Source organism: Corapipo altera, unplaced genomic scaffold (assembly GCF_003945725.1).
Source record: "Corapipo altera isolate COAL_440 unplaced genomic scaffold, ASM394572v1 67, whole genome shotgun sequence".
In the NCBI taxonomy this organism is placed as follows: Eukaryota; Metazoa; Chordata; class Aves; order Passeriformes; family Pipridae; genus Corapipo; species Corapipo altera.
Genome location: NW_020884906.1, coordinates 1235878 through 1249027, shown reverse-complemented (window position 1 = coordinate 1249027; position 13150 = coordinate 1235878). Strand labels below are relative to the sequence as shown.

General features: G+C 46.9%; 1 protein-coding gene across 2 annotated transcripts; it reads right to left on the bottom strand.

The window, feature by feature from the left end:
• Positions 1 to 119: 119 nt before the first annotated feature.
• Positions 120 to 9563, bottom strand: PGAM5 (PGAM family member 5, mitochondrial serine/threonine protein phosphatase). 2 transcript variants are annotated; one of them, XM_027652273.1, is made up of 6 exons: positions 9289 to 9563; positions 6045 to 6223; positions 5037 to 5162; positions 4515 to 4603; positions 4089 to 4219; positions 120 to 2211 (listed from the first exon to the last, which is right to left on the bottom strand). In XM_027652273.1, the coding sequence occupies exons 1-6, from the start codon at positions 9546 to 9548 to the stop codon at positions 2061 to 2063; spliced, it is 936 nt and encodes a 311-aa protein (XP_027508074.1). In that variant the 5' UTR covers positions 9549 to 9563; the 3' UTR covers positions 120 to 2060. The 2 variants fall into 2 exon arrangements, with proteins under 2 accessions (XP_027508074.1, XP_027508073.1); XM_027652272.1 differs by having other exon boundaries at positions 4089 to 4222; positions 9289 to 9548.
• Positions 9564 to 13150: the final 3587 nt, after the last annotated feature.

The following is a 13150-nucleotide window of genomic DNA, read 5'->3' as shown; positions in this document are numbered from 1 at the left end:
GGCTGGTCCAGGCCTTGCTCACACAACTACCTGCATCTTTGTGTGTGTGCACAGTGACTGCACTACACCCCCAGAGCTTAAAGGACTGCTTATAGTGCTGAAGAGACAGGAACTCAGAATTTGGTAAAAAAAGTATATATTTAATTTTAAATTTCATACCTTCCCCTTCACCTTAACTGTCACCAAAACTCATTAATTTGTGTACTTGTGCAGACAGGTGTTGTGTGTCTTCCGGTTGCCCACCAAAAGCCTGACACAGGGGGTGTAAGGGGTGTGTGAGAGACAGTATGTGTGCACACACACACATAAAAATACCCAGCACATTCATCTTACTGCTGTTGGTGCTCCTGTTCCACGTGGGGTAAGTGACACAGCCCTGGGTTTAGGCTCCAGCAGTTCCCTCTGTGCTGGCTCCTATCCCAGTTTATATTTCAGATGGTTGGAGCTAAAAGAACAAAGTTGGTGGGTGAAGTGTTGCCCTCAGCAGCCTGGGACACTCCCTGTGCAGCCACACCTGCTACAGCTGCTCATGCAGCCACTTGGCTGAAGAGACAGGAAAGAAAGACAGACCAAGTATTTTATTCAAAACTTTTAAAAAGTTAATAGACAAAAACTGATAAATTATTCTCATTGCATCAATGAGAGAGACGTCATGATGGTTTCTTCTTGCCCCCACCCCCTGCACTACACAACAATCGTGGTTTGTTCCCTCCTGGCCCCAGTTCCCCAAACTCCTCCTGCTGTAGCAGTGTGGGATCAAACAAGCCCCAAACCCCGTCTCCAGAGGTTGTGTGCCCCAATTATGCTTCATACAGCTCTGACAGGAGTGAGTTCAGGCTCTAACCAACATCCTTATTGATAAGAGAACCTGTGAGACAAGTCAGTTGTGTTTGCTGTCCCCAAGGCAGACTGTGCATACAGTGACATTTTGCAAGACTGCAGCTTTTAACTGAGCCAAGTTCCTCCAGGGGTTCAGGTGCCCAGCAAAGAGCTGGAATGGTGCTGAGCCCTCCCCTCAGCAGTGTCAGAGCTGTAGGAAGGAGGCACTTGGAGCATTCTGCCCCAGGCCCGTCCCACACATCAGCCTAGAAATGCCATCCCAGGGACACCTGTGCACCCCTGCAGCAGCAGCAGCAGCACTGGAGAGCCTCTGACCTGCAGCACCACTCCTGCAACTCAGGGGTGCCATTTCTCTGCTTTTTAAGTAAGGTATCAACACACACAAATCAATGGGAGAGAGCACTCAGCAACTGAAAGCACTTTCAGAAGATTGCTGCGTTCCTTCCATCTTACTGCTCCAGACTCACCTCTACAGCCTTCTCCAGACCATGTTTTAGTTAAAGGCTTTACAAAACTGAAAAACGTTATTCAGAATACCTTAAAGGACATCCTGAGGATGGCAGAACACTTAATATAAGCAGCAGTTAATTCTAGCACCACAGCTCTGAGGCAAATGGGGGTTTTACCCTCTTTGCTTTATGCTCATAACCTCCAGGCACAGTTTACATGGGCTTTTTGGGGGCAGAGGAGAACAATGACACAACATAAATATACACACTTAAGAGCTTACAAAACTGAAGCTTTATCCCTTTGTCCTTTGAACAGCAGAATACCCTGTTTGTCACTTCTTCTGCAGGAGCTGTAACAAGCTGGCTTGTCTTTTGTTTTAGCTGCAGTGAGATAAGAGGCTGTTCCCACACCAATCACTTTCCTGCACAAGAAAAATATCCACAGGAGCAAGCTTTGGTTAGAGAAATTCACGGCAGGGTGGGGAAAAAGTCAGTGCTCTTGCAACTGCTGAGCAGACATTCAATCTCAGTATTCCACAGCTCAGCTTTGAGTTCTGGGGAATACTTAAGGACTGGACAGCTTCAGGCTTACAAAAGTTTCTTCTTTTCTGGACTGAAAGGCAGATATGAATATGAAGGAGGCAAGGGGCTAAAGGACATTTTAAGACAGCATCACACCCCAAGGTAACAAAAACTCTAGTGGTACTGTGGCAGAACGTGCTAGTGCAAAGAGGCCGAGGCAGCTCCTGGACAGCCATCCTGTCTGCTCCTTCAGGTGCGAGTGATCTTGTCTGGGGGCATGAAGCCCGTGTCCCCCAGTGTCCGCAGGGCCACCCTCCCGTTGGGACGGATCACCAGGTGAGTGATGCTGCCATTGTTGAGGGACAGTCTCAGCCAGCCTTCCGGGGGGAACTGCAGTGCCCTGGGGAGAAACAGACACAGGTGTTACTGTAACGGGCCTTCACAGCATCGCCCTCTGCCCCACAGAAGGGGGGAAGGAAAAAAAAAATGGTTGGGCATTCTGCAGTTTCCATGTCAATGCTCCCAGCCAGCCTCAGAAAAATCCTCTTCTTGTGGAACTGATATAAAATCACAGCGTTGGCAACTGGACCGGGGCCAACAGTGCCCTGGGATAAGCAGAGTCCAGCAGATGGGGGTGATTAGTGCTGACAGGATTAGTTCAGGCCGGCAGAAGGCAGGAGCTGAACACAGGCAGGTTGCCGGGGGCGCTCTGAGCGACCTCAGCACAGACAGGACAGTGCAGAGCACGGCCCAGAGCACAGCCCAGAGCACAGCCCAGGCTGTGCCCGAGGCAGCTGCAGCACCACAACCCCCTGTGCAGGTGGGGACAGGTGGACAGCAGGCTCAGCACCCCAAGGGCCGCCTGCACAGAGCCCGGGCGTGGGTGGCAACGTCCTCAGCAGCCACTGCTTGTTACACACCAGTGCACCAACACAGGCAGGGCAACAACCTGAGCACACAGACAGGCTCACTCCAGGGGCCTCAGGGTGTCTCTGGAATAAGTTCACCCAACTCCTTTCCCTCAGCTACATCATTCCCTGTGAGGGGCAAGAAAAAGTACCTTGTGCCTTCTATAGAAACACAGTATCACAGCTGGTCCCCAGCTATTCTGAAATTCCTGACCCAACAGGAGCCCCATCCACTGTATTAAACAGCTGGAAAAAACACCACACTGTCTTAAACACCTTTTGCCTCAGATACTGAGGAATAACTTGGTTTTGGCTCTTATGACAGTCTTGTAGGAAGCCCAAGAAATTAAATACCAGCTCCAGGCAAGCTACATGCAAAGGAATGTTACATGGGACATGTTCAACTGTGCTGTCAGACAGCCTGGAATAGAAGAAGAAATGTTAAAAATAAAGAGGGAAGGAACAGCAAAGAGAAAAAGTATGTAAGTATTTCAGAAAAAGCCTCAGTAGGAGCAACATGATATTTTTTGGCACAGGAAAGAATATTCTGTTTACCTGATCAATAATTTTAAGTACAGCAATTTTGAAGAGCTCTAAAGCAGCCAAGAGAGCAGAAAGGATAGCACTTAACTAGCTCAGCTAAATAAAGCTCACTGAAGTTGTTGTAGGTATTGATCAGATTAAAGTTTAATCACATCTGTCCTGCTCACGACAAATGATCTTACAGACAGTGCTTTGTTGAGAGGGAAGAGGAATAAAACAGACTCAGCTGGCTGGACACAGAGACAGGCAAGGATCCAGAACTGTTTTCTCCTTCATGAACAACCCTGATGTTATCGGAAAGATCCACTGTCCCCTTAATCCAATACTGGATGTTACTGCAAAAACACACTAATGCAACTTGAACATAACTCAAAAATCTCCATTAGTAAAGAATTCCCTGAACTAAATCAATCTTTCATTATGTGAGATCAAATTCATGTCACCTTAAGGAGACACATCCAGTCAGATGCTCTATTTGTTGTCTTTTCCAACAGTCACACAGGCACTGTCCTCAGGTTTATGGAAGCAGCAGCACATGGTATTAGAGTAACTGTTCAGATGTACCAAAAAGCTGAGTCTCACCAATTTAGCCATTTTTGCTTTAGAATTAGAATGATATTGTTCTAATTGTCAAGGGTATCTTGTATCTGCAAATGAATCCTGCGATGAAGTTGCAGAAGCAGCTGCTCACAATGCAGGCACTGAGCTCCAACCCTTTCAAACAAGCCAAACCAACCCATCTCCCACCCCAGTGGTGCCATAACTCCCCAGCATTCAATAAAGCCACCCCTGTGAGGCAGAGCTGGCCCTGCAGCCCAGGCCGTACCTGCAGACGATGTAGCGGATGACGTTGGCGTGGCACACGAAGATCTCGTAGCTGTCCTCCTCCTGCTTGGCATCAGCTCTATGGATGAAGTTCCGAAAAGCTGCCTCAATTCGAGCTCCATCTTCGTAATACTGCTGAGGGCACAGTCACACACAGCTCAGAGCCCCCTGCACTGCCAGAGGGCCTCACCTGCCCCAGAGCTCTTCGTTCTGGGGAGGCACACGAGCCTGAACTAACACTGAAGGGATTCTAACTGCTCTGTACACTCACTGGGCAGGAGGAGAGCATGCAATTATCTAAAGCCTATAATTAAAAACCATCAGCTCAGACACTGCAAGTTATCACTACTGCCCATACAGAGTATACTGAAAAAAACAAATCACAAACAACGACAACAACAAAAAAAATCCTTAAAGAAACAGTTACCACAGCTTCTGGTTTCCAGTGGGAGACTGGAGGGTCTGGTTCTATAGGGGCTCCCTCCCTCAGCAGATCAGTACTAATTTTTTTGACTCCTGAAATATCAAATACACATTCAGAAAAGAGCTGTTACTTCACATGTTACTACAAACAGCCCCACAACTCTACAATCAATGCAATTTTCCAGGGAGCTTCCTCTCCATCCTAAAGTCCATTTTAGTCTCTCTCTCCAACACAACTGTTTTGCCATCAGCAAGACAAAGTTTATTTCAGCTGAGAACAGCCAGACCAGCTTGGCACAGCAAGCTGAGTCCTCCCAGACTGCTGCACTTTGAAAACATGTACTTGTACTTTTAAAGATATACTGCAAACAGGCAGAATTCCAGTTGTAGGTTTCTTTATTACAGACATTCACATAGGGCTGAAAAATGGCTAAATAACACCTCAACCTTAAGGACAAGCTTAGAATTCTACTGGAAGCACTTTTAAGGATCAGAAGACAATGAAAAATTAAGGGAAGTGTCTTACCTGGGAGATGTTTGCTTATAATTTCAGTTGTTTCAGTTGCTCTAGTCATGGAGGAGTGGATAATCTGATCAAATTTTAATCCCAAGCTTGCCAGCCTGTGTCCAGTCAGCTCAGCCTGCTCTCGACCTTAAAAAGGATTTTCATTACATAAATTGGTGACACTCCCGGGGCTCACACAAACCACAGAAAAGGAAAGGTCTCCATCAATGGCAGGGCTCTTCCTTTCAAAAAGCAACTGGAAATCATTTTTACCAGAGTCACTACTTACTCAGACCAAGCTTATTGGCTGGATTTCAAGTCATATTTCCATTGGCACAAAAAAATTCTTTGCTTTTTTTAATTAGGAAAAAAAACCCAAAAAAACTTATTGAACAACTTCCACTGAAATCTTCAATATCCCTGCCAGCCCCATCCCAAGGAAGTCACTTCCAAAAAAAGGCAGTGCTGAGCCAAGCCACCTGTCTGGGGAGCACAGAGTGACTGTGTCACACAGACCCTCCCAGGCCTGACAGTGCCCTGCTCATCAGGGCAGCACCAGCTCCACAGGTCACCCTCGGGAAAGGCTCCAGCCCATCTCCCAGGTGAAAGCACAACAGACAGGTTAAGTCATTTACTTAAGGCACAGGATGAGACAGGATTAAGATTAGACTTTGTTACCAGTTTAAGATAGCACCTGAGGCCTCAAATTAGCATTTCACTCCTGTTTGCACACCGGTAATTAAGGTTTGGGAGGAAAAAACCACCACAAGGACAATTTTTTGCCCTCTCAAAACAGTGTTGGCATACATATAATCAAAAAAGCATCCACTGCTTTTAAAGTACACTACTAAAAGTAATACCAATTAGCATTTGAGACCTACTCACAGGATCAATGAATTAACACAGACAGAGGTTACCCTCAGTTCAACTACCTGATTAGCAGCACTCCCAGAAACAGTGACAGTAGCAAAAGTGAAATGTATTTAATTAGAAAACACTCCAAAGCCTGATGCTGTGAGTGACACGTACCGAGTGGGGTCAGAGTTCTGTCCTTGTCAGCCCGGCCATCCAAATTGTACTGGGAATGACGGATAAGGAATATGTGCCTGGTGGCTTTGGCTTTGCAGTGATCCAAGCGAGAGGAAAGCTCTTCTTCCCCAGTTTCGTCATTTTTCTTTTTGAGGTTGATAAGAGCCAGTGGTTCACGTCTAAACAAACACATTTAAAGTGTCATTTCCAGGTAGGGGAGACTAAAAGGCAGAGGAATTTTACAGGTGGATACCCTTGCCTTATGTCCAGATATAACTGAAGCACTAACACTGACAATTTAGCCATTTGTATCACAAACCTTTGCGTGAGAGGTATAAATAAATATAGGTTAGAAGGTTTGACTTGACTTAGATAAATTTGCTGTTCTGTAAAAGCCACCCCTGAATTAATTCTTGGAAAATAAAAGCAAAAACACAACAGAAAAGGTTAAATCCCAATGCCAAGAAATCGTGTACACCAAAACCACAGTCTGTCTGGACAAGAAGATTATAAACACTAGCAGAGACTTTATATTTCAATTCCTGGTGATTCAGTAGTTGTTCTTGAGATTTTCAGTCACAGGTGTAACAGCAGGGTTTGTGACTAACTAATCAGGAAGGATACCCAGGAAAAGAGGAAAAGGTGCTGACTGATCATAAAGAAAAGAAAGTGCTCCATATCCCTGTGATAACACTCAGAAAATTTGCACTTTATCCATCACATTTACATCAAATGACTAAAAAACCATCCCCCAACAATATCCTAGAAAGGCTCCAACCTTCTGCAGTGCACATTGAGAATTATCTTCTGCTTTAAACCAGGTCACCTCAGGTCTCTGCAGTAACTTTATCTGTCAGCCTGGAGTGTGTCCTTATCCTTTCATCTTTTTCATTACTCTTTCCCCTCGTGCCACTTTAATCTCTCTTCCCCTTGTCACAGAGCACCTCACCCAGAGCTGAGCTGGCTCCTCCCGAGGACAGGGAGGATCTTCCCCTCTGTGCCCTGGTGTCTCAGCTGAGTGCCACTGACACCCACACTGCCCTGGCACCACCAACCCTGCCCAAACCTTCCACAGAGGAGCCCGGGCCCCTCCCTGCACTGATCCTTTACCCCACTGACACAAATCCTTTTGCTACGTTGCTCCCCCTCAGAGTGTAAATCTTTCCCTTGATCTCATACCTAAAAACCAGTTAGTTCATTTAATTCACACTACACTTCACTTCTTCCATTAAACTTGCTGATTTGTTGACAGATTTTTTAAAATCAAAAATACAACTTTTATTCAGTTTGAGACAAAGTAATCTAGTCATAGAAAATTGCTGCTTCCTGTACCTATTTCTACAGCTCACAGCACGACTGGCTTTGAAAAGCCCTGCTGCCTCCATTTGCCTTTAGTGAACACAAGATTTCCACTAAACAATGAGGCTCAACACATTTCTTAAGCTGTTAAAGTTCAGCAAGGCATTAAAAATGAAACAAGAGCCCAATAACAAGACATTCCATTCCTATTTCATAGGATACTTCTTTTGATTCAGTGGAATCTATACTGCTGGAAAGACACATTAGGAGAACAAAAATAAGGGTTTAAAATAAATCCAAGCACATTTTTAAAGCAGCAAAGGGAATAACTCATCTGATGGCTGAAATAAAGTTTTCCACATGAATGAAACCTGTATCTAGTCTTCTCCACGAACTGAGCTGTACAATTCCTGTGCAGGGGACACAGAGCAGTGCAACACTCCAGGCCTGGTATCCACACCACCAGCAAGTCTGAAATGCAAAATACCCTGCAACTCTTTTGTTTCAAACCTGCAAAGCCATCAGTTGCTAAGAACATTGTAATACCTGGTTATCTGCTCACGACTTGACTTTGTAAACACTCCCTGCCCCCAGAGGGGAGTGGTCAGATGCCCCGGGTGTTCATAAACCATTCAACGACTTTTCACATTGTTACATTTTCATGTTGCTTCTGCCAACAATATCCAAAAATCAAAACTGAGATTACAAGCAGGCACAGACAAAGCCAGAGCACATCAACCAAGCAGAAAAAACTAAAATTGATCTGTGGTAATATATTAACACTTGCACTGTTTGCATGCCATGACAAATGGTGACACTGTGCACTGTCATTGACTGCTATGCAGTATCATCTGCTCTATTTGTTCAGGCAATTGCAACAGCTCCATTGCTTATAGCACAACCTCTACTTCCTGATTTGGTTAAAAAAAAAAACAAACGAATCTGAAAGCAGCTTAGAATCCCTGAAGAAAATCAACCTTTCAGCAGAAGCAGGAAGGCCTGGAGCCACAGTTTAAACAAGCAGTTTTAGTACGTCCCTCAATGTAACTGTGTAACCAGACATAATCTTATTTAATAAAGGTTTTATTTTTATCGCTGCGGTGTACATAGCCCTACTCACACAACCATTTGATCCTGTAGCCTCTCAGAAACCAAAACTGGATGCATTATAAAATAAAAATCTGTTAGTGCTTAAGTTTGGATTTACCATGATTAAACTGGAGCCTGACATAAGTCTCCCCAGGGAGATAATTCTACCAGACAGAAGCTAAATGAGCCAAAGCTCAGTACAGATATCTGCACGTTCTAATTAAAGAATGATTAAAAGAATGCAGTTAACCCTTGTGTGAATGTGTTTTAAGACTGAAGAACACGACTGAGTCGGGTTCAAAGCACCGTTACCTTTACCAGGATTTAAAAGCAGTACCTGGTAGTCTCATGAGCAGCAGGCCCAGGGCACACCCAGCACCTGAGAGCGCTTGGCACCCACAGGGGCACTGCCACCCAACCGAGAAACCTCGCTGCAGATCCAGAACAGTGAGATATGGACTAAAAGAAAAAAAAAAACCCCACAAACAAACAAACAAACAAACCCCAAACCATAAAACCCCCGCACGTCTTCTCGCCAGTGCTCACAGTATCACAAACCCGAGGCTGAGCAGCATCACAATAAAGGGCTCTACCTGCCCAGGGGAAAGTCTCCGAGCTGTCTGAAACAAACCCCGGCGCTGGCACATCCCTCCGGAGCACTCCAGCGTTTCACGGGTGCTCAGGAACTCCACCGACATCGTGCTCCGAGCAGTCACCCCCGGAGCTCCCCCCGGAGCGGGGCCCGGGGCCCGCCTCGCCCCGGGGGTGCCCCGTCAGCCCGGGCCGGGGGCTGCTCGGGGGCAGCCCGACCCCGCGGGCACCGCCCGCCCCCACGGCCCCCCGCAGCCGGGCCCACCTGTCCCAGTTGCTGTCCCAGTAGCCGCCGCTGCCGGCGGGTCTCTCGATCCAGCCGGCGGCCGGCGGGCAGGAGGCGGCGGGCGGCAGCAGCAGCAAGCCGGGCGGTGCGGCGGAGGCGGCGGGCACGGCGGAGCCCGGCGGGCGCGGCTCGCCCTCACCGCCGCGGGCCGGCTGCTTGCCCACGACGACGGCGGAGAGCAGGACGGAGCCGCCCGCCAGCCCGCAGGCGGCGAGCGCCAGGGCGCGGCGGAGCGACATGGCGGGGCGGCCGCGTGCCCCTCAGCGCCGAGCCCGCCCCGCGCCGCCCGCCCCGCCCCGGACGGAGCGCGGCGTGGGGCAAGATTCCTCTGCGAACGGGGAGGACGGGGCGGCACAGACCCCCAGGGACCCCTATAGACCCTCACGGACCCCTATAGACCCTCACGGACCCCTATAGACCCTCACGGACCCGACCCGGGCCCCTCTCCCCTCGGCCGCGGTGCCCGCGGACCTGCGCCCGCCTCAGGACGGGGCTGCGCGGGCTCGAGGGAGGGAGAAGGGACTGCTCCTGCCTGGCCGGTCCAAAACCATTTTCCGCCCCACAACCATGTCCCGATGACGAGGAGACTGGAGCTTCTCTCTTATGACACAGGCTGTGGGAGCTGGGCCTGCTCAGTCTGGAGAAAACTGAGAGGGGATCTCATCAATCCATATAAATATCTCAAAAGCGAGTGCCAAGAGGACGGTGCCAGACTATTTAGTGGTGACCAGTGACAGGACAAGGAGCAGTGGCCATAAACTGAAGTACAAGAAGTTTCACCTCAACATGAGGAAGAAGTTCTTTACACTGAGGGTGGCAGAGCACTGGAACTGGGTATCCAGGGAGGTCGTGGAGTGTCCCTCTCTGGAGACATTCCAAACCCACCCGGACGCGTTCCTGTGTCACCTGCTCCAGGCGGCAGCACCGCCCGGGCATTCCCATCCCACCTCTTGTGCCTGAGCTTCCTCCAGAAGCCAGAGCTCATCACAGCTGCACGGCACTGCCTTGCACAGAATACATCCTGTGGTTGAACTGGAACATTAATTACCTGTATATGGGCAATGGTGCCATTAATAACCTCACAACAGAGGCCCTGGGGAAAGAGAAGCAAAACAGAGCCACCTTTTTCTGAGCTGACATCCCAAACTCAACAGTTTCTACGTGTTAGATTCAGCAGTTTGCAAATGGTGACAGAAATGCTGCTGAATGTGGACCTTGGGATGCCCTTAGATTTTACAGATTCCATTATCCAGCCTTTGCATATTTCATTATGCATTCTTACCATTCCTGTCCACCTGTTCAAGCTTCAACTCCATAACCACATTCCCCACACTACAAATTCTCCAATACTATTCCTGTTATACCACTAATATGCCAGCTGGACAGACAGTTTCCAAGAGCCAGATTTCCAGCAGCGTGAGTGGAGAGAGAACAAAGCCTGTTCCCCCCAGCTCAGCACCCCGCTGTGTCCCCCGGAGCCCTGGGCACTGACAGCAGGGCTACAAGGGCGCTGTGCCCGCCCACAAGGAATGGTCTTTGCTAAAGTTAAAGCACTTTCCAGTGGAGTGCCTTTCCCCTGTCCACCACTCTGTGTCTCTGTCTCACACACATATGGTGCGGAGGAGATACAGATCTCACTGTAGCACAGGCCCTTTGGCTCTTGGGCATTTCACAGACCAACAGTGGCTCCCAGGGGCCACTCGCGTAAATCAGACCTTGAGGAAAATTTGCTGCAGAGTAGATGATTTTTCTCCCCCTTTATCCTTCTTGCCCGTTCATTCTCTCTATTTAAGGTATTCAGCTTTCTGTTTATTCTTACATAGCTTTAAATTATTATTTTTCTTTAGATTTATCTTGGAAGTGTTAGCCCTTATCATAGAGGCAGGTGTACATATTCATGCAGCGTATGTTCTTTCTTACCAAGAGCCCAGAAGGAAAAAGTTTCGTTTCAAAACCTCACATACAGTTCCTCATAAATAGCACAGTCCCTTTTCCCCAGGTCTCAGTCTCCTGGTGTCACCAACTTATACCAGGGCTGGGCTCTGCTCACCACCAGAAAAGTTTGAGGCTGTTGTTAAGCAACAGTCAAAACTGTTTCCTCAGCAAAAAAAGTAGTGCTGAACATCTGGGTAATCCCATTGCACCAGAAAATGAAAATGGATAATATTGATTGTTTGCCTCAGTGCTGCATTTTGGATGTCATTCTCCTGTGCTAACACTTCACCATTAGGAATCTCCTGTGCCTGTGCTCACATTCTGCAGCTTGTTTTTGCTTGGATTAGGTACTAATACACTTATACAATTCATGTGCAAAAGTCTTTCGAGATTACCTTAGATTTTACTCAGTAAGTCCAAAAATGTTCTTTTTAATTAGATTATGTTTACTATTTTGTAAAACTTGTAATTCAATCAGGTTAAAAAAAAAAACCTCTAAAAATAATGTACTGAAAATTACCACTAGCTTGAAAATACAGTCCTGCATTTCATCAAGAACTTCTTAACCTCTAGCTTTGTTCTTTTATATATTTATATTGCTGCTATTGTAATCCAGTTTTATTGTGTTGTATTTCATCTGTGAGCAGAAAATCCACCTAAGAGGATAACAACCTACTGATGGTACCCACTAATGGAATTATTCTGTTAGCTAAAACAGTAAGTGCTCGTGCTACTGATGCCATAGGTCCAGTACTCGGGGATGATTCCCAGGGGGTTATCCCATTTCTGCGGTCGGATGCAGAGACACCTTCAAGGAGGATGCCCAAGGTTAGGGTGGCCTCTTCACTGTGCTGTGACCAGAACAAGGGGAAGTCAGAAAGCCAGCAGGGTTGGTGGAAAGGTCAGCACAAATGGGGCCTGACAAATGGTGCTGCTTTCCCTGGCAGGCAGGAAATCCCTGTGGCAGCAGCAGGTCCGTGGCAGCCCTCGGGGTGAACTGCCCCGGGAATACAAACAGCTCAGCTCTGGCTGGGCCCTGGATCCCTGCAGGGATGAGTCAGTGTTTGGATGTTTTACCATTAGCTACAGGCACAGCAACGGCAGGTCTCCAGCCTATAACTGGCAAGCAAAATTTATGAACTTTCAGGCATTTTTTTTGACAAAACATACTAATAAAAGGACATTTGAAACCAGGAAAATGTGGTTTTGAAAAGCCTCTTCCATGACCCTTAAAGTATTTACTCACCATGTATCACCTTCCCCATGTAAAAAAAAAAAAGTGTAAGTCTATTTTCAAAAGAGAAACAGAGAGAGAGAAAAGTTAACATTATGTCATTTGATCCACATGTATTCAGACACACACTGAGGATTTACGGTTGGCCTTCTTAAAGGAAATATTGATGTCATCCTGGCCTGCCTCAGACCCTGCAAAATTTAAATGATACACTAGTTTAAACTTTCAGGTTATAAAATTATGTTACTTAAGCTCACTTAATGCATTTTTTTTTATAGAGCAAGACAGAATGCTGCTTTTAAGCAAGTTGTTGGTATGATTTGACCAATTAAAAAAAAAAAAAAAGAAAGAAAGAAAATATTTTGAAGGGGATCCTGGCTTCCTGACTGTATCTGACTCTTCACTGAAGGGTCAGCACAACTACACAAGTTCTGCATCAGTTAAATGCGGCACAAAATTTTGGGAGATTCTGCCATGAAAGCAAGCCTTCATTTATATATTTTAGGAGTGATTCAGATCTTGAATTTAATCTAGGTGTTGTGAATCACCCACTAGAGGATTCTTCAGACCTCCCTTGACCAGAAAAAGAGAAGCTCATTTAAGATGAAAGACTTGTCCTCTTGCCCAGACACACTCTCTATAAGCACATTTAAAAGTAGGCTTTGCCTTATC

Excerpts from the sequence above, each read along its gene's own strand:
- PGAM5 (XM_027652272.1), bottom strand. The coding sequence starts at position 9,548 with ATGTCGCTCCGCCGCGCCCTGGCGCTCGCCGCCTGCGGGCTGGCGGGC. Across the intron at positions 5,163-6,044 it reads CAGAACTCTGACCCCACTCG|GTCGAGAGCAGGCTGAGCTG; the intron begins GTACGTGTCACT and ends ATCCTTTTTAAG. Across the intron at positions 4,223-4,514 it reads ACTGGAAACCAGAAGCTGTG|CAGTATTACGAAGATGGAGC; the intron begins GTAACTGTTTCT and ends CTGTGCCCTCAG.